This window comes from Dermacentor variabilis, chromosome 2 (assembly GCF_050947875.1).
Source record: "Dermacentor variabilis isolate Ectoservices chromosome 2, ASM5094787v1, whole genome shotgun sequence".
NCBI lineage: Eukaryota > Metazoa > Arthropoda > Arachnida > Ixodida > Ixodidae > Dermacentor > Dermacentor variabilis.
Window position 1 is genome coordinate 37,630,375 of NC_134569.1, and position 20,336 is coordinate 37,650,710.

General features: G+C 43.7%; 1 protein-coding gene across 1 annotated transcript; it reads right to left on the reverse strand.

The window, feature by feature from the left end:
• Positions 1-1,280: 1,280 nt before the first annotated feature.
• RIOK2 (RIO kinase 2) lies at positions 1,281-20,256 on the reverse strand. Its single transcript, XM_075680163.1, has 10 exons — positions 20,023-20,256; positions 19,637-19,778; positions 19,421-19,534; positions 18,931-18,985; positions 16,785-16,905; positions 16,515-16,603; positions 15,908-16,099; positions 5,639-5,731; positions 3,114-3,186; positions 1,281-2,002 (listed from the first exon to the last, which is right to left on the reverse strand). The coding sequence occupies exons 1-10, from the start codon at positions 20,086-20,088 to the stop codon at positions 1,331-1,333; spliced, it is 1,617 nt and encodes a 538-aa protein (XP_075536278.1). The 5' UTR covers positions 20,089-20,256; the 3' UTR covers positions 1,281-1,330.
• Between the last annotated feature and the right edge of the window lie 80 nt (positions 20,257-20,336).

The window sequence follows — 20,336 nt, forward strand, 5'->3', positions numbered from 1 at the left end:
CAATTCGATATCAACTACTCTTCACTTCGCACGGCCCATACACAATAAGCTGTAAGCGGTGACCAGCGCTGTGCCAGCATCTTGTACTTTGGTCACCGTTCTTGAACACTGCTGGTCGCCTTTGCATAGATGGTGGGTCTGTGTGAGTTGTTATACAGACACATTTCTTAATTCCAGAGAAGCACTGTTTACCTCTGAATCAAAAGAGAAAGAAGAGACAGTGCATTCGGTACAGCAGTGTAAGCTCGCTCAGTTACCAATGGTGTCAGCGTTGGCATCCACATTTGCGAGAGAACTACATGGCCTATAAGTGAGGGCTTATGGCGAGCGCAGTTTTCTCTAATAACACTTTACGTCAAGCGCAAACTAAGTATGATGAGGTTAAACAAAAGCGAGGACCAGTAGTAACAGCTTGTAATATATATGTGTCTGGACCACAGTTGTCATTGTTTGAGTGGTTTGGCCGCTCATATTGACTCGTCTCAGGGTGGAACAACGCGGCTCATATGCGCAGATATGTATGTTTTGCTACGTTTTGAGATTATTGCACGTCAGCGATGCACTGTTTCTACAATATCCGAAGCTCACAGGGACCTGAAGATGTATATGTAAACAAATGCACCACTTTGGCAAATCCGACGTGGAAAGCTGCGCTGGAAGGCTTCTGAATATGCGAAATGTTTAGTGAATGTGTAATTAATAATTTCATTATGGTGTTTTACGTGCCAAAACCACTTTCTGATTATGAGGCAAGCCGTAGTGGAGGACTCCGGAAATTTGGACCACCTGGGGTTCTTTAATGTGCACCTAAATCTAAGTACACGGGTGTTTTTGCATTTCGCCCCCATCGAAATGCGGCCGCCGTGGCCAGGATTCGATCCCGTGACCTCGTGATCATCAGCCCAACACCATAGCCACTGAGCAACCACGACGGGTTAGCGTGAATGTGTAAAAGGAATACAAAAAGTGATGTGCAAGCGCAGGCACCATATACAACAAACTCCAAGGCAGCTGCGTCGGCAGACGGAACTCAGCGTGCCTTTATTGACCACGCTGTTACCACAACAGCTCACTCGGGCCTTTTCACCCAGTGTAGTCGATATCTATACTAGCTATATATATTTATATATATATTTACTAGCTATATTTAGCACGTTAGATGAAAAGTAAACATTTTCCTTTGGTGTTTCAGTATAGCATTCCAGTTCCAGATTGTAGTACAGTATCAATGCACCAAAAAAGTGTGAAATGCATACCACGTCGCTTTAAATAATAAGCAATGAGAGCACAGCAACATGTTTATTAGGGCGGTGAGCCCTGCATTGCCGCTTCACCCCCAGAAATGAAGGTCCTGTTTCACAGTGTCCCTGTTATCACGCCTCTGTCGAGTCACTGCACTGGCTTCGCCCTTGACGACAACCTTCTTGCTCCGTGCACGCTCCTTGCTGGTCAGCTGCTTCTTTACACGTGCCTTGATTTCTTCAGGCGCAATTGTGGTGCAGCTGGTCATGCTGTAATAGGTCCTGATACTTCTGCTGTCTTCGTCCCTCGTGTGTGTTGCTACAGGTTGTTCATCACTTCCATCCTGCGGGATCAACTCCATGACTGTGCCCTTGTCTTCACTGTCCACTTCTTTCTCCTGTGAATCTCCCAGTGAAAGTGAGAAAATGTCGGCATCAGATAGCTGCACTGGCTCAACACCACTGCTGGCATCTCCACTGCAAGCATTTCTTTCTGTGGTGAGGGATGTGGCTTGGCAATCCTCAAGAATGGTCTCACTGCCAACTTGCTGATTTTGGATGTTTTCTCTCTCTTCGGACTGCAGGTGAGCATCAGTAATAAAACGTTCCATCATGCAACTTTTAGCCTTTTGTGTTGCCTTGGCTGTGTGACGGTCCTTGTCAGACGAACTGGGCTGATCTGAATCATGCATGTCATTCAAAGATTTCTTCTCGTCATCACTATCATCCTCTTCGGAATCTTCTTTCATCTGTTGCACAGCCTATTAGAGAGATTGAGCTATAAAACCTCCACAACAATGACACTTGGACAGAGAGTACTATTAGCAATAACACTGAATGTAGAGGCAAAATTTAATCAGAGTAACTATAGTAAAGTGGGATTGACAAAGGTGAGAACATACAAATTCTAACTTGTAGCTTGTCCCTTGCATTTGAGCAAAGCTTTAGCAGTAATCCTGAGTTGTACAAAGGCTGTATCAAAAGTAATGCAAAAGTGGTTATAGCAGTTATTAAATTTTTTATTGCTAACATAGGCCATTCAAACTGCAACTGTTGCTATGGCGAGCTCTCACCCTTACATACTTATGTATGGCCTTGCATGGACCACAAATCCTGTACAACATTTACATCTACAAAATAAGTAGCCAAATCATGGTTCATGAGCCACACATAGCTCTTCATTAGTTCATGTACAACAAGGGCAGGCTGCCTGGTCAGGCAGTAATTTCCCACTTTCATCCAGTACTCAAAATAATAATAGAAGTCTTTACTGAACTAGAGGAGAGTAAATAACAAAACACATAAACAGTAAATAAATAAGAACTACAGGGCAAGAATCCACTATACAGTGGTAATTAGATCCTAAAAAGAGCTTGCCAAATAATATTAAAATCTGCAATGCTCATATAAGGCACAGTGCTTCCAACAAAATGGCCGATTTCCTGTGGCTTTTTGAATGTGTAGATATGGCCACCTCTGGTTCGAGGAGATGACATAAGTGGAGTAAGAAATATCCAGAGATAAATGTAGAAATTTGGGGAAGAGGAAGGTAGCATTGAGAACGAACCATACAATGCTGAAGTGTCAATTGCCAACCCCTGAAACCTTATGTGTACAACTTTTAGACAGGGTTTTGGTCATTACTGCAAGTAGAAGGCGGTAAAGGCTTACACGGTGAAAATATGCAAGGAAAGTGTTTACATAGGCAGCTGACATGAGACTTGAAGGAGAGAAGAGTGTTAAATTAACTAAAGATGCTCAAAGCCAATCAATAGGCAGAAATAATTTCAGAGAACTGGGGAAAAAAAGAGAAACAGAGTGCCTTACTTTCATCAGCACTGTGAAAAGTATGCCGAGGTTCAAACAACATACCTCCTCAAGTTCTTCCTTAACCTCTTTTGAAAAGCCACTGGCAGCTGTCTCAAGGTCAAGGGTGTCATCTCTCCTAGAAAGTGAATTTAAAGTTATTGGTAGTTCCAGCAGAAACACTCTACTTTCATGCTACAAGCAATATGTCTTGTGTAAATAAGAGGCACTTCTATTCATAACAATTTGTGAGTATGTCCTCAACAGACATCCCTATAGCAAAATATTTCTGTACGTATCAGTCCTTGAGCTACAACGGTTTATAGTATAAGTAGCTTTCAAGCATTCAGCCATTATGGATCCCTCAGATCGCTCATAGTTCACATGAGAGCTCACTGAGTATTTTCCGTTTTTCTTTTTTATACAAGAACTATGCATAAAAAAACAGATTTCAACTTAGGAACTAAAGATGTGCTATTTGTGCAGCTTCAAAGATTAGATTTTTAATACATCACACTTCACTTACAACCGCTGAACAATCAGAAAGGAACTCTGGGGGATGGTACACTGGGGGATGGTACAATACACTGAGAAGCACTGGTTCACATTATATGTTTTACATCGTTTTCCTTCTAAAAATAATGAAGCAATAAAAAAAAATATATCTCTGAGTCTTGAAACTAAGAAATCCTTTACCGTGCTTTCTCTTCATACTAAAGGCTATCTAAAGACAAAGAGACATACAGTGAAACACCTCTACGATGAATTGACCTGTGTAACAAAATATTCCGCATGTCTCAGCAAAATTCTTTTGATATGCCATTACAGCCAATACTGCTACAACAAATTAGCCTGTACATCAAAGGCATTTAGGCATCCACAATGGCCGATTAGTGGCTTTACAAGCAAGTCATGTATCGACCCCACTACTGTCTGCCACAGTCAACACTGAGCTGCCATGCACAGATGGAGCACCGATTGACACAACAGAGACCGCGTGAGAGAATCTGAACTCAGTGTAGTCACTAGGGTAGCCTCCTCTCCTCCGTACTAATGTGGTGATTTGCTCAGACCTGACCATCGACGAGATCACCAAAACCATCAGGGCAGGAAGGATGTGAAGCTTGACAAAGGCAGAAGTTTGAGAAGCCCGCAGATGAACCAATAATTTTGGCAGCAACAGAGGTGATAATGATGTTCAGTGCCCTGCAGCTGTGCTTTGTGCCACTCCTGGATTTTGCCATGGAGCATGGTATGAACACCGGTGCCAAGAAGTTGGCTAAATTCATACATTTCGCCGGCTGAAGGTTGCAAAAGAAAATGTGTGTCTTCTTTCACTAAGTATCTTTGAATTCGTGTCAAATACAGTAGAACTTTATTGCTATGTTTTGATGTTTTAAAATGCAAGAAAAAAAAACCAGTACAAACCAGGAAAACGTAAGATACAAAGTCGCTAAAAAATTTGGCAGATTCGACTGTAGTTGGCATTTACATAATGCGAAGCATTGCATGAATTGTTGAAGCAGGAGACACCAACATGTGCCAATTAGGCAGGGCTCAAGCCGCCCGAGATGCTCATTGTTTTTGCTTCACAAAGCTTACGTTCGTGCTCCTTGAATGCGGCTAGGGAGAGCAGCTTCTTCGAAGCTTTCACAAGCCCACTTGGTGAGAATTGTTGTGGTATGAGATGCCACCGATGCATGCCAAGCTTGTGGGGCCCGTGTGACCGGACATGCACATTGTCGTTTTCTTATCGCGTAGTGTTTTGAGACGGGAAAGGGGAACCGCAACAAAATCGAGCTGGTGTGTGATGCCGGAATACGATAACCCCAGAGCGATACATGACGCTCACTTCGTGCCTCCTACAGCAAGCAACTGCGGCGCGTTTGGATTATCGCCTATTAAAAGCATGCAGTACGCTCCGCGCGGCACTGTGCCGCACCTGCTGCGATACAGATAGGTGAAGATGCTTATCGCAATGGATTGGCTGTGATAGCTATGAATGGCAACATGCGATGACCCACGAGGCGGTTTGCTGGTACCGGAATAGAAAACGGTGTGAGTGGCAGCATTTTCACCTGACATGGGTGGGTGAGTGCTGCGGGGCAGCTGCCGTTGCGGGCACTTACTGCTGCTTATCGCACAAGCCTAGCATCTTTTCTGGTTTACATGGAATCTAGTCGTCAGAAATTGTATCATATGATCGCAATCTGATGATCTACTGAGCGTTGGTGCTAAAGGATTGTGTTTTTCGGGAACGTATTGACCTCTAAAAAAAAAAGTGCCACTGTATTGGGTAATTTTTTGCATTTTCTATTGCGAACGTTGACACCAGGAAATCATATGAAACGGGATTGTATCTACGAGGTTCTACTGCAAATGACTTCTAATGCTGAACATGCTTGACTTTGAGAAGTAGCGTGTGCAATGTTTACAAGTAACTAGGTTATATATACGACGAAGAATTTCGGAGGTCACAAACTTCATTGTAAAGGCGCTTGATTGTACCGTACAATTCCTGTGATAAGACAATTCAGAAACAACACATACAAACAGAAACTAAGAGTCTAAGCTTTGTCAAGACTACTCACTCTATATCGCTGAACTTGGGAAAAAGTTCACTTTCATAGCCAAAACGCTTCTTGAAGAACTCCCTCACGCAGTTGACATCCCTATCAAAGTACCTAAACAGCAAGAAAAGAAAATCATGCAGCAGAAATATTGAAAAATGCACAACAAATATAAACATTAGCCAAAACAAAATCCCGAATGCATTAACAAGTACACTGAACAGAACAGAAGCATACAGTCAGGTAGTGTAGTAATTGGTAGTACCATATAAAAGCAAGGTTGAAAAACCCAAATATTACTACATATGAGGATGATGTCGGATGACTGATATGGTAGCTGGTGTGTCAAGGGGCGCAAAAGGCATGGTTCTTTAATGTGGCTGCTGCAGTGAGCATTACGGGCATTTAAGAAAAAGACACTGTCGAATCATATCTGCAGTAAACTCACCAAGTATACCATGAACACCCTACCTTACAGGTTGTTCTGAAATGGGCCCTCAGACACCAGTGGATAAAGAGTGGATAGAGAGAGGCAGACCCTTTTTGCAAAGCAGTTTGCTCTAGAGAAACGAGATGGCACTTTTGGCAGTGCACCGTAAGTTGCCTCAGCAAAAGCGCACGAATACGAAACCATTACTTCTGCCCCGTTTCTGTGTGATAAGCTGTTGAAAATGCAAATAGGTTTTCACTAACACACTGTGCTCCATTCATGCTGCAAAATATGGAGCGGTGGAGTGAAGATATGGGCAGTAGCTGGCTGCAAAAATTGTGATTGGCATATTAAGGAATGGACTGAATCTTTTGTGTCAAAGTTCACTGACCACGGCTACATAAGGACTGCCTGTGTTCACGGCTCTTCGTGATGCATGGCTCCCTTCAAGGATTAAAAGAAAATCACTAATTTGCTAGCGTTGTAACGCTAGCCTCCAAGGAAAGGACTTCAACCCTGGAATGTCTGCACGAGTGAGTACTGCTCGTTATACAGTGACAAAGACAGTAGAGCCACTTCTTGGCGTATGTAAGTTTATCGCACATTATCTATACACATCCACCTCAACTCACACACCTTCGACCGACGTATAAAGAATAAGTGAACAGGTGCATACTTGAATCAAAATGTGCCGAAGCATGGGTGATGACGACCACATCAACAACACTAATGTTCAAAGCTGAATGTAACGGTCCACACAGTAAGCGAGTGACTAGCGATATGTATTTGCTACAAGCTATTACAACGTACAGAATATCTACGTGACAAGCTTTGTGTCGAGCAAGAACAAATCCATCACAACTGAGTCCACCCGCAAGCAATCAGGCAGAAACTAAACAATCAGGTAGTGACTGCTCGGGGAACTTTACAGAGTCAGAAATGTGACAAGCCACTGGTTATAAGTACTTTCTAAATAAGGAATGAAGAGCTAAACACGCTGATACTGATTCAATTCATCAGCAGAAAGATAGCTTGGAATACATTTTTAGCCCGGCTTTTATTACAAGCATCGTTTGCGCTGCTCGTGCTATTTGGACAAGCGTAATGAGCTTTGGAAGCGCTTAAATGTTCTTTGAAGCTGTAGCCAAAGCTTTGCGTGTCATCCACCCAGTCACAGTGTATGACATTTGCCAAAACAAAGGTTTGCAGAGCCGCACTGGTGTCATGTATATCCACTGTAAACACAGAGCCAACAGAGGCAGCTGAGGCAAGTAATGGATGCATCACCATGCGATCAAACATGGCTGTGCCAATGGGATCGCCGTGAAAAGGGTCAATAGAGGCTCCTTCATTTTCCTTGGTTGCTGCCCCACTTGGCCACGCTCCTGTGGCATGCTTAGGAGAATAAGAAATCAGTTTTTTCTAGCATTCGATTCTGGATGGTGTGTTGGCATAGCCCACGACACGTCCCATAGGCTATAGGGCCTCGTTTCTATCCCTATAGCGTGGTGACCTGGACATGACCTGAACACGCAATCCCTGGTAATAGACACTGCACCCATGGAATCGTCAGGCAGCAACGAAATAGGTGATGTGGTTGCTACCAGCACAAGTATCCTGCCTCCCCCCCCCCCCCCAGAGATCAACAAGACAACAGCTGCGGCCTCGGAAAGTGTCTCGGCGGTACAGCTACAACTACCGCAATTCTGGCCACATAACCTTACTGTGTGGTTTACTCAGGTTGAGGCTGCTTTCGGCCTCCGACACATCACCCCTAAAAAAAGGAGTACCTGCTTGTGCTCTCGGCCCTCTCACCCAAGTCACTTGCAAGTTCAGGGACATTATCGCTGCTGCCCGTCCAGACACATTGTATGACCATTTCAAGGTGGTTGTGCTTATGCGCGTGCAAGACTCCTTCCGAGTGCAGGCACCTTCATTGGCTGCTCAATATAAAAGAACACGGCAATGGGTACCTGTCACAGCTGCTTCGTGACACGCGACAACTCCTGAATGGCTGCAAGCAGGACAGGGACACCCCAATTCTTCGCATGCTATTTCTGCAGCAACTGCTGCAAAATGTCAGTGTGGTGTCAGCCACAGCACTTGATTTTCCACTGTAAAACCTTGCGGAGCTCACCAACTGCATCATAGAATACACCATCATAAGCAGTGTCGCGTCAACAACTGCAATTCCAGCTTCAAACCTTGAGGCCCATCAGACATAGTTGGAGATGAAGCTTGGCAAGCTAGCTGAGCAGACCTCTGCAATATGATTTTCGTCTCGTTAATGCTGCCCTTTTCAGCTCGACGACAACCGTTGCCATCACCTTCAAGGTAAACATTGCATTGCTGGTACCATTACAACTTTGGTGCTAGTGCATGCTGGTGTTGTAGTCCTTGCCGCTGGCAGGGAAACTCGGCAGTGAGCCAGTGATGGTGGCCCATGACTCCTACACATCGAGCCTGCTCTTTTACGTCAACACGCTTGTCAGTCACCGTTTCTTGGTCGACACTGGTGCTGAGGTCAGTGCCATCATCGCTACACGTGCTGAGTGTCAACGTTCTACGATTACCTCACCGTTTCAAGCGGCCAACAACTCCAAATACAGCTTGAAGTGGTCAACAACATTCCCTCACACATGACCTCAGTCTGAAGTGCACTTTTCGGTGCATGTGTATCGTCGACGTGCATTTGGCCAATTTGGGAGCAGACTTCTGCACTTTCAGCCTCAGTGTCAACCTGCACTTGCACTACCTCATAAACACTATGACATGAATGTCGGTTCAAGGACGTCTTGCGCCAGTCACTTTCACCACACGGACAGCCCCACATGTGTTTTCAACAACTTTTGCCTTGATTTGCGCCGATTTCGCTGCCGCCACCGGCCAAATAGCCTGGAGCTTCCAGTTTGCCACACTGTGACATATCACATCGTCACCGCCAAGGGGAGTCCACTTTTTTTGCCGACAACGGCGACTTGCTGGTGACCGACTTGCCATTACACATAGAGCTTGACCACAAGCTTGTTAGGGATCATTCGTCCATCCTCGAGCAGCTGGTCATCTGCTCTCCATGTGATTCCCAAGTGCGACCCCGGCCACTACCTGGCTCTCAATGCTCACACTGTCCCCGATCGCTATCTGCTACCCCACATTTATTTATTTATTCATGTTACCCCTAAAGGCCCTCCAGCAGAGGGTATAAAATAGGGGGGGGGGGGATACAGCTTTTAATAAACGCGATACATTTCAGTAATAAATGTAATAAAACATAAGGCATAACACAAAAAGTAAAAATGAACACAAACAAAAATAGCAAAATTTACGCATTTCCGTCACAGCGAAGAAACTCTTGGAATTTTATGATGTCAGTTTCTGTGGCGATGGCTGATGGTAAATTATTCCATTCGATGATAGTATGGGGAAAGAATTGGCGAAAGATGAGGAATGATACTTGACACGTTTAATTTTGAAAGAATGATTACGGCATGCAAAGATGGCGTGAGGTGACTGAAACAAATCACTTCGAAGGGAGGGGTGGTGATAAAGTTTATGGAAAAGTGTTAAACGAGCAAGTTTGCGGCGATATGACAAATCTTCCAGTTCGGCACGTTTTCTTAATGCTGCAACACTTGTGAAGGGTGAGTAGTCTGAAAATATGAAGCGAACAGTGCGGTTCTGCAAGGATTCGATGTTTTTGATAACGTAGGCTTGCTCAGGGTCCCAGATGGCCACAGCATATTCGATTTTGGGGCGTATTAGAGTTATATAAGCCAGTTTTTTAATGTGCATAGGGGTGGATTTGAGGTTACGTTTGAGAAGACCAAGTGAGCGGTTAGCAGATGCTAGGGTGAGGTCGATATGGTGATGCCATGATAGGTCAAACTGAAGGTGCACACCAAGGTACTTGTATGTTGTTGTTAGTTCTACAGTATTGTCGTTAAGAATATAAGTGGTTGGAATGCGATCTGTGCGATGAGTGAAAGATATCTGTTTTGTTTTAGAAACTTTTAATGACATTAACCAGGATGAGCACCATAAGCTTACTGCGTTGAGGTCAGATTGTAGGGATTGGCAGTCACTGTCACTAGTAATGTTACGGTAAATTACGCAGTCATCAGCGAAAAGTCGAATTCTAGATGTTACACAGGCAGGTAAGTCATTAATATAGATTAAAAAAAGCAAAGGTCTGCGCACACTTCCTTGTGGTACACGAGATGTCATATAAGCAGAGGAGCAGTTAGAATTATTAACCAAGGTGAACTGTGTTCTAGATGACAGAAAGTCCTTAATCCATGCGAGCACGATAGGGTGGATGTTAAGCTGTGCTAGTTTCAGTAGAAGTCTGTGATGAGGAACCCGATCAAAAGCCTCTGAAAAATCAAGAAACACTGCGTCGACCTGAAAGCCTGCATCAAGTGATAATTGTAAGTTGTTAACGAAGCCAGCTAGTTGAGTGTCACAAGAAAATGCCTTGCGGAAATCGTGCTCATAATTGAAAATAATGTTATGATCTTCGAGGTAGTTATTGACTTGGCTGTGAATGATATGCTCAAGAAGTTTGCAAACGGTGCTGGTTAGCGAGATGGGTCGATAGTTCAATGGAGAGGAACGCTCACCTGATTTAACATGAGCGTTACATGACTTACATGAGATACACGACTTTGCGGCCTTTCTTGCTGGCACAACCATGTACAGCAAAATTGATCTGGTTAAGGCGTCCTATCAGATCCCATTAGAGCCTGCTGATATTCTGAAGACGCTGTTTGGCCTGTGAGTACGTGCGCATGCCGTTCAGGCTCAGAGATGCTGTGCAAATGTTTCAGCAATTTATAAACGAGGTTACTCACGGACTTGATTTCGTGTATGCCGATATCGACGACCTATTGATTGCAAGTTCATCTCCTGAACAGCATGTTTCCCATCTGTGTACAATTTTGCATGGCTTCGGGAACATGGTCTTGTTATTACCCCAATAAATGTGTTTTTGCTGTTCATAACATAGAATTCTTTAAACATCGTTTAACACCTGAGGGTACCTGATCGTTCGACAAAAAAGAGGCTCTGCAAGATTTCCCACGCCTGTCTAATGAAAGCTGCGAGAGTTTCATGGCCTTTGGACTTTCACCATCATTTCCTGCCTAAGATTAGCAGATCATTCTTCCTCTAACTGACCTTCTCAAGTGTGCACCGTCTCCTACTACTCCTACTACCTCGATAGAGTGGACGCCTGCCACCGCCTAGGCATTCACAGCTACCAAGAATGCTCTGGCTGACATAGCGCTCCTCGTACATCCTCTGCCTCATGCACAGATGCATCTCGTCACAGGTGCTTCCTCCACTGTTGTAGGTGCTGATATTCAGAAGTACCAACACTTGGTGTCCACTTGGGTTTTTCTTGAAAATGCTGAAACCCCTGGAAATGTGCTACAACACATTCAGTCACAAGCTTCTTGCTGTTTATCAGGTCGTGCAATACTTCTGACACCTCCTACAGGGTCTAATTTTTAATGTCTTAACGAACCACAAGTCCGTCACATGTGATTTTCATGAAAACCACATGGTGCACACTTTGAAAGAGATTCACCACCTGAATTTTATTCCGAAGAAGACGGTTCACTTTAGTTACACTGCAGCTCTCGTCAACACTGCTGCAGATGCTTTTTCATGTAGCGATGCCAGTTCGACAACTAAGTTTGACTTCAAAGAGATCGCAGCAGTGAAACAGTGGGCCTCTTTGATTATGCAGTCCCGGACCGTCCACAAACCATCTGTGGCTGCCGGTCTGACTAGCCCTGACAGAAGAGAGCGTCACAGTTTTGAACGATGCATTGTTCAAAATAACCGTGACCGTAAGTCTCTCTTCCAGCTGCCATCATCTGCTGACCTATGTAGATAGCCCTCTACCCAGCTAATTCATTAGCGTGGCCCCAGAAATGGTGCAGCCTCAGAGGCCATGTTGCAGACACAACCACAAATCTTGCATAGTGGAATCGCAGCCTGAGCGCGCAGAATGTGTTCGCAAAGTGCAGTTTACGTCGTGCTCTCGCTCCTTAAGCCCCTTAACTACTTTATTTTAGCTGAGTGCACAGGATTTGCCACCTGGAACGCATAAAGTACGCAGAAGCACATGGCATCTTTCATAATGTGGCGTCAAACGCAGTGCGCATCTAATAGACAACAGCTGTCGTCTGCTAGCTGCTTGTGCAATCAAAAATCTGCTGACAGCTCCAAGAGTCCTCGGACAGTCAGCGACTTCTGGTCTGTGAAAAACAAATGCGATTCTGGCAGCTCTCGGACTGGTGTGAGGAGCTTCCAAAGCTGTTCCAAGAAAATCTGATGCGGGACAGCAGTCCCAAGCAGTCCGGGACTGTCAGGGACTGACAATCGATGAGGCCCAGTTTGACAGTGAGATGGCTGAACTGCGCTCTACGTATATGTTGCTTGCACTATATGATAGGGTTGGTAATATCGATAAATGATTAATCGATTAAATATATCCCACAACACGATTACCATTGATTGATGTCCACCTTTCATTTAATCGACTTACTTGATTAGGCCTGTTTGATTAATTGTTTTCGAGAGTTTGACAGGAGTGGCTCAAAAAATTTATGAAATTGTACTGTAATGGCGGCACATGAGCAGTGACTGTGTGGCTGTTGGCTTTTTCCCAAAGATGCGTAGCCGAGCGCCTTCCTCTATCTTCCTCCACACGTCGCCCAAAGACAGAGGCTTGAAATGCCCGCGCAATTTGAAACATACTATAGCAACCCAGTCGTTCATCATTGTGCCACTTCCAGTCGACTTAACACGTGGCAGAGCATGCATGCCGACTTGGAGCATGTATTTGATATAGCGACGCAGCTGATGTCGACTTGAGGAAACCTTCAGCGTCTGAGTGTCTATTCTCGCACGATGGTTGTGTAGCCATATAAAGAAAGTGTTGCTTTCATCCAAATATCCTATTCAATTGACATATTCCTTCGCGTGTAGAAAAGAGCGTGTAGTTTAACAGCCTAAACCAGTAAGTTTCTTTTCCCTGTGCATATTACAATTTCTTGCATACTTCTGTTGGACTTCACATTTCAGTTTTGCCATTTTTCTTTCTTTTTTAACTGTACCGCACAGGGATTTACTAGAGTCACATATATTTAATTCTGGACTAAGTGCCATTCTATAACATATATTGTTTATCTCTTCAAAAGCCACTAGTGCCAACTACATTTAGTTTTTATCAAGTTAAAGATTGCCCTTTATCAAACCTTTATACAACTTGTCTGTCAAACTTAGTTCCACCTCTCAAACATTAAAATAAGGTCCTACAAAAGTAAATAATAGTGTTTCAAGCTTTTTAAAAGTGTCGGCAAAAATGTAAATCATTTAGTCGATGAAGAAACCTGCATCGAAAGTTATCATTCAATTAAAGGCTAAGCTGATTAATGAATAATCATTAATCAAATAAACTAATCGACCATCCCTCCTGTGTAAGATGCCGCTCTCCTTCTCGTCAGGGACCATCGTATGCGATGTGTAGACTAGCTGCTCGCGCCCCATTCGTGCCAATGCACCTTTGTCGACGAGTCTGAGATGTTGCACACCACCAGCCACCTCGGAGTTCGTGCAACACAGCACCTCGCAACCTCAGCGCTTCGTGTGGCCGAGCATGAACTCTGACAACCACCGATGGGCATGTGACTGCTTCCAATGCCAGCGCGCTAAGATTACCAGACACACAAAGCCACTGATACAACCTTTTTATCTACCAGACATGCGTTTCGACCACAGGCCTATTGACATCCTTGGTCCTCTACCTCCATCCTATAGTGCCCAATACATCCTCACTTGAGTGGACTGAGACACCTGCTAGCTGGAAGCATTACCGCTACAGGACATCACGAAAGCTACTGTGGTGTCAACGTGTGTCAGCAGCTGGATTTCCCGTTTTGGCTGTCTAAGTGTTGTCACGACTGACTGCGGACATCAATTTGAATGTGACCTGCTCCACGAGCTCGCAGACCTGCTTCGTGTCCATCACATTCACACGACGGCGTATCACTCGTCCACCAATGGTATGGTGGAGTGGATGCATTGCCAGCTCAAAGCTGCCCTCGTAGCCCGCGATGCCAGTGCCCGATGGGTCGACAAATTCCCTTTGCTTTCCTCGGCATATGCTTTGAATTTTAAGGAGGACCTCAGGTGCACGGTGGCTGAGACGGTTTGCGGCACCACCCTGCAAGTACACGGTGCATTTTTTGCCCCACTGTCTTTCGAAGCACTTAAACCGCAGGACTATGTAGAAAGGCTACTTTTTCAGTGACTGTAACTGACCCCTGCATGCACACCTTCCACTCAAGACGTCTGTAAGCAAAGACCTCGCTACATCGACCCACGCTTTCATCCACTGGGAAGGCATTCAACCGTCTCTCAAGCCCCATTATGATGGCCCATTTTTTGTCCTCCACTGAAATATAAGATGCTGACCATCCGTGTTAATGGCCATGATGAGGTTGTGGCACACGATTGCATCATGCCAGCATTTGCACTGAACACAGCGCTCACATCAGCACCACATGATGCCTCTGCCTGTACTTTGACTGTGGAGCCAGGGCAATCCCCTTGAAAACAGGTTAGCTGGGCACCCACCAGTCTGGTGTCCCCAGTGGTAGACCTCTGCTTTTCTTAAATCTTTTTTGCTTTTTTCTTTTTGCGTGTGTGCATGCACGTACACGTACACACACACATGTACGCACACACACATGAGAGAAGGTGCTGTGCTAATCTGGCTAGCACAAACACATATGCTATCCAATACCACATTGAAAACAGACCGGGCTAATTGGTGGGTCAAGTATGTGGCAAACATCCAGACATACTTCATACTACCTTGGAATATTTACTTTAGTTGAACGAATTTCTCAACCTCCCTTCTCAACCCCTCTGAGAGCTGGACCATTATACTGCAAAAGCTATGCCCTACACTATGGCCCCCTGCTAGCAGCTCACATAAAGTACGTCGAAAAGTTCAGCCAAATGGACTCAACACCATGACAAGGACTGCACTGAGCTCCGACAGCAATGGCTGGGACTAAGAGTCGTTCAGAAATAAACTTGTCGAGTTTCCTCCCTTTTATTTAACCACTACCATATGCATCCCAGATAGTCTTTGTGGAAAAAAAAAGAAAGAAAGAAAAAAGGGGAAAAAAAAAGAAACGTTAACATGGCTACGTCACTGACAGTGCATTAGAACATTAGGATCCTTCTTTATAAATGAACGCCTGCATTTATCCCTAACTGTTGTAATATCTCTAATTATTGTGGAAGAGGTATCTACTGTGAATTAGACTGGCCCAATGGGAAAAATCAATCTTTGCGGTCACTGACCAAGTCTTCATGGCATGACTGACACCTCAGAACTACATGCGGTCTCCCAGTTCATAACAAACTCGTCACTGTCTATAAAGAACCAATATGTAGCTCACAAAATATTTTTCCATTCATGATGGTCAATGAGCACAATTACTAACCTTGCAGAATGTCTGGTCTGCATGTGAAAGGTCTGGCACCATCAAACTAAATAATCAACCACACAACATTAACAATGCGTGCCGTTATTTTCCTTGTGCATGCGGCTAGGCTGTTCTAGGCAGTGTTGATAGACAAACTAAGCAAAAAGAAATGCCACAGGTCCACCCACACTTAAGATGGTAATTTTCTCTTCTTTCATAAGTTGAGACAATCATATTCCCTAACAAGAGTAGGAAGCATGCCATCTTTACAGAAGTGAACAATATTATTGCACTGGTTATGCGTCAACAGTCAAAATAGCCACAAAACATACTATGTAAATGTAACCATACCACTCTGCATTGTGATGGGATGTGGACATCATCTGTGGAAAATCAATCAGTGTGGGCTTGTCTTCAGCATTAAGCATCAAGTTGAATTCATTAAAGTCTCCATGTATGAGGCCACAGTTGCCCAGCTTAACAAGCAAGTCCATGAGCTGGTCATACAGCTGCGCAGGATCTTCCAAGTCATGAACATGGCACCTGCGATTGGGAGGTCGGCCGTTTAGTTTATTTAAACAAAGTAGTTGGCTCTCATTACAACGGATCCTGATAATTAGACAAGAAATGTTTATTTTATTCAAAGTCCGTAATACCTGAAACTTTGGCCGCAATGTGTAATGTTATTACAAAGAGCAAGTGACAAACATCCGAAATAAAAAGAAAGAGGGGGGGTTGCAGTTTCATTCGAGGCAAATTCGAGTCAAATTCTGTCAGGTAGTAAATTCGATTTGCATACGAAAGTGAGACTAACACTTCCATTAATAGTAATATTATGCAGGCTAGGCTTGCTTGCTGTTCAAAATAATTTAAAAGCAAAGCAGTGCAGGTAAACTGACAATGTATGGCATCAACATTTTTGCTGATTTCTGTTTGCGTAACTCAGTATGGCACTTACAATGGGTGCCCATTGATGAGCTCCATAAGAATGCAGTGACGGTTGAAGCCCACTGGCTCAGGTACAGGAAACCCTCTGTCATGAAGAGCCTGAAAGATCACCGCCACAAAATATACCTACTTATTTCAAGCTATGCACATTTCATTTCAAATTGTGTAGTTTTAAAAGGTAAGCCAGCATTTAAATGATGCAGACGTTACAATGAGGGATAGAAATATGAAAGGGATGTCCATGAGGCAACAAAAGATGAAAAAGTACGTATTCACACACCTTCATGAATGCAAACTCCTTCACAGCGGCCAATCTTGACAGGTAAAGCCAGGAGGCCTTGTTACGATGTTTGTGGTAATCTCTCTTTTCTTTCAGTTTGCGAAAGCATACTCGTCCCAAGCTGCACAGAATCGTATAGTGAATCCATAAAAAGACAGAAAGAAAACATTCCCACACTAAAATTCGGGAGACAAGAAAGGATGCAGGTAAAGCTGCAGGGGTCAAAATTTTCGAGAAGCTAAAAGCTGAACTTTTTACTTTTGTGATGTAAGAAAAGCTTTATTGAGTTTTTCAATGCTACTTGGTGTCAGCCACAGACGTAGGGTAGTTTGGATGCCTTGGTTACACCATGCAGCTCAAGAGGTACTAGTTTTGAGTGTCTCAGGTGGGTCACGATCATTGCAATGGACTGCATATGCTTTTAAATGAGTGTACTGTCACATGCAACCATATTTTGGACTGTTCATGCAATCACTGCTGTGCCTCTTGGGAAAATGACCAGGACAGTGGTGAATAACTGACGACAATGACTGAAACAGGGCAAGACAGAAATAGTAAGGATTCCCATGTGATTTTGGTGCAATGTAGTGACCCTGAAGGTTGGTTCAGGTAGCACTTCCAAAAGCCTATATGACAACCTTTGCCTCAGAAAAAATTCAGGCTGCTGAGTTTAAGACAGTTCTGCAAAGATTAAGCTGCACAGTGGGCTATGAGGGACATCATAGAAGGGTCCAGGCTAGTTTTGACCACCTCTGGCCATGCAATGTGCACCTGACTCTATGTACATTTCAAATTATTGATCTCCCAGGCTGAGCTGGCATCTAAAGTAGCAACGAAGCTGCAGAAAGCAGCAGGATCACGAAGTTAGCAGTTTCATAATTATGGTGAGAACACTGGCCAGGGGCCACCACAACAGCTGACATTCACAAATGATGCAGCTGATAATGAATACTTTGGTGGTGCACCGTCGTTAACCCCACACGAATACTAAAGAAAAGTGAACAGCACCTGAAAGCGCATATAATAATAGTTTGTATCATGTAAACCCAACAAATGTACCTCTTTATGCCTACCTTTTAGTTTTAACACTGTTTCATTTATTGTTTGGCATAAGAAATATGTGGATGCACCATAAATTGTTAGTTTTCTGAATATATTCTGCAAAGATGGATTTCTGATATGACAAGTACCGACTGCCTTTGACTTCATCTTAATGGAAGTCTACTGCATGTTCCTTCAGTCACACGTGTCGCCAAACTTTTGCTGTGAGCCCTGCATTGCTTGTACATATTTTGTAATGAGCAAATATGCAGGACCTTTCTAAGGATGCCTACATGAAGAGTCAAATGCCAGCTACCAAAATTTTTCACTTTCGCTAAACTGATCATAAGTGAGCAGCATATGCTATTGTAGGTATCATGGCAAAGCTACAGGGCTGATTTTCTCATTAACAGCATAGCACATTAGTAGATGACATGTGCTCTTGGTGGTTAGATGTGAAACAAATCCCAGCACATTGCCTCTGAGATTTCCAGTGAGACGATAGTGCCATCTTATCTCGTAGGCCTTGGAGGTCATACCCAGGTGCTGCATCAGTTTACAATGTTTTAGATTCTGTGTCATTCCCGGTAAGTGGTAAAGGTGCTCTTTCTGCCAGTCTCACTACCAGAAATGTATATTTTTGCTTGGTATTTCGAGCTGCATCCACTTGTACTTAATGAATTCTGGGGTTTTGCATGCCAAAACTATGATCCCATTATGAGGCATGTTGTAGTGTGGGACTCTGGATTAATTGTGACTGCCTGGGGCTCTTTAATGTGCCCCCTATGCATGAGACACAGGTGTTTTTGCATTTTGTCCCCATTGAAATGCAACCACACCTGTATTTCAAACAAAATTTTGCATCGAGGCTGCAGTTTGTATGCACTATCTGAAACTAGGCTTCTTACGTGTTGCAGTTACCCCTTAAACTCAGATTTAAAGGTTCGTTCATGATATACACAAGTACCTACTAACATACTTTAGCTTTCTACACTGACGAATTAAGTGCTTTTACTTAGTTTGAATTCAACCAGTTAAATATTTCGATTCATGTGGCTGCAAGATCTAGACTGTGATACACAGAAGGATAAGAAAAATGACTTGCCGGCTTATTTTGAGGACCAGGTCCCTTCCTTCTTCATTGGCTGCCACATATATATCTATATAGAACAATAAACACATGCACACATCATGGCACTGCAAATGAACGTAAGTGGTCCTGTTGTAAACAAAGAACTCGTATTTGCTAGTGCAAAGTGAAAACTTTTATCATTGAGTGGCAGCGTCACAAGTTCTGTATCATTACTGGTATTAAATATCCAATTAAAAAGGAGAGAATAAGAAGGCATCAATAACTGAGTATGCCACAGTAACGAAGCCAGAGCCGTGCGACAAAGCTTTTACAATACTGTTCACATCTGACATTTGTTTTTGTTAAGAAGTTTCATGCACTGCCTGTCAGGTACAAGGGTTGCAGGGAAACCTTTTTTCACCTGCCAGAATTAGTTGTATGTAATATTTGTGACAGTGGCAATATTCTGGTATGAGCGATTCGAATCGCACAAAATGCAGCGCAACAAGAAAGAAGCACGTACCAGATTCTTTCCCTACACCAATTTGGTTGCCAACTGAATTCACCAAACCTTGTGAACAGAGAGTCTTGAGGGCGAGGTAATCGTACCCCGTATTTGTCAACCGGTAACCATCGTCTGTGCGGGGAAACAAAACGTTATTGATAAAAGGTCGATGGTAAAATAGATCAAATACCTCTAATTTCAGGCAACTGGTTAAGAGTCAAACGCGTTGCTTACATCTCTTGCCACGTTCGTAGGAAAGAAGTTTTTGTTTGCACAGCTCTCGGAGGTGTTTGTGACATCCCCCATGTTTTAGGTTGGCAATGGTGGCGACAAGTGCCCCAGGCACAAGTTCATGGTTTTTCATTCCCATTTCAACCTGTAAAAAAATGAAAACAGAAATTTACCAATGATGGTCGGAACTTTCGAGCAGTGCACGCTGCACGGTGTGTACGTAGCTACAACTAAATATGGTGAATACTAGGTTTATCTTTCATCAGTATTTTTTCCCCTTCTCCAACACAGTATCATATTAGGTAATTGATCACTGCAATAGCTACCATGGCTTCAGTTCGGCTGCGAATGTCAGAAAGACACACTAGAAATACACACTACGTTCTTACCGCAGTCAAGACTCTGAAGTCGTCAGACGACATGTACCTAAGCAAAGTAAGGTTGAGTTTCCCCATCTTGACTGTTGTTGGCACGCTGCACAGTGCACCTACTACCACTTATACACCTGCGTTTAGCTCACTGTCTGGTTGCCACAGCACGGAATATACGTTACGAACTTATAAAACGCGAAACTCAGCGCAAATACCACACACAGCCCCTCACAGCATGCACAATCGCGAGGCTAAACAGGCTAAGGCTTGAGTTGGATCGTTCTAATTTTTTCAATAATTACACACTTTTTATGAAACCTACTTGCATTTTA

What these genes read in the sequence shown, in the direction of transcription:
- RIOK2 (XM_075680163.1), bottom strand. Translation starts at nt 20,088, where the DNA reads ATGGGGAAACTCAACCTTACTTTGCTTAGGTACATGTCGTCTGACGAC. An exon ending in CTACGAACGTGGCAAGAGAT is followed by an intron (nt 19,535 to 19,636) that starts GTAAGCAACGCG and finishes TTCCCCGCACAG; the next exon opens with ACGATGGTTACCGGTTGACA. An exon ending in CTGGTCCTCAAAATAAGCCG is followed by an intron (nt 16,906 to 18,930) that starts GCAAGTCATTTT and finishes GATTCTGTGCAG; the next exon opens with CTTGGGACGAGTATGCTTTC.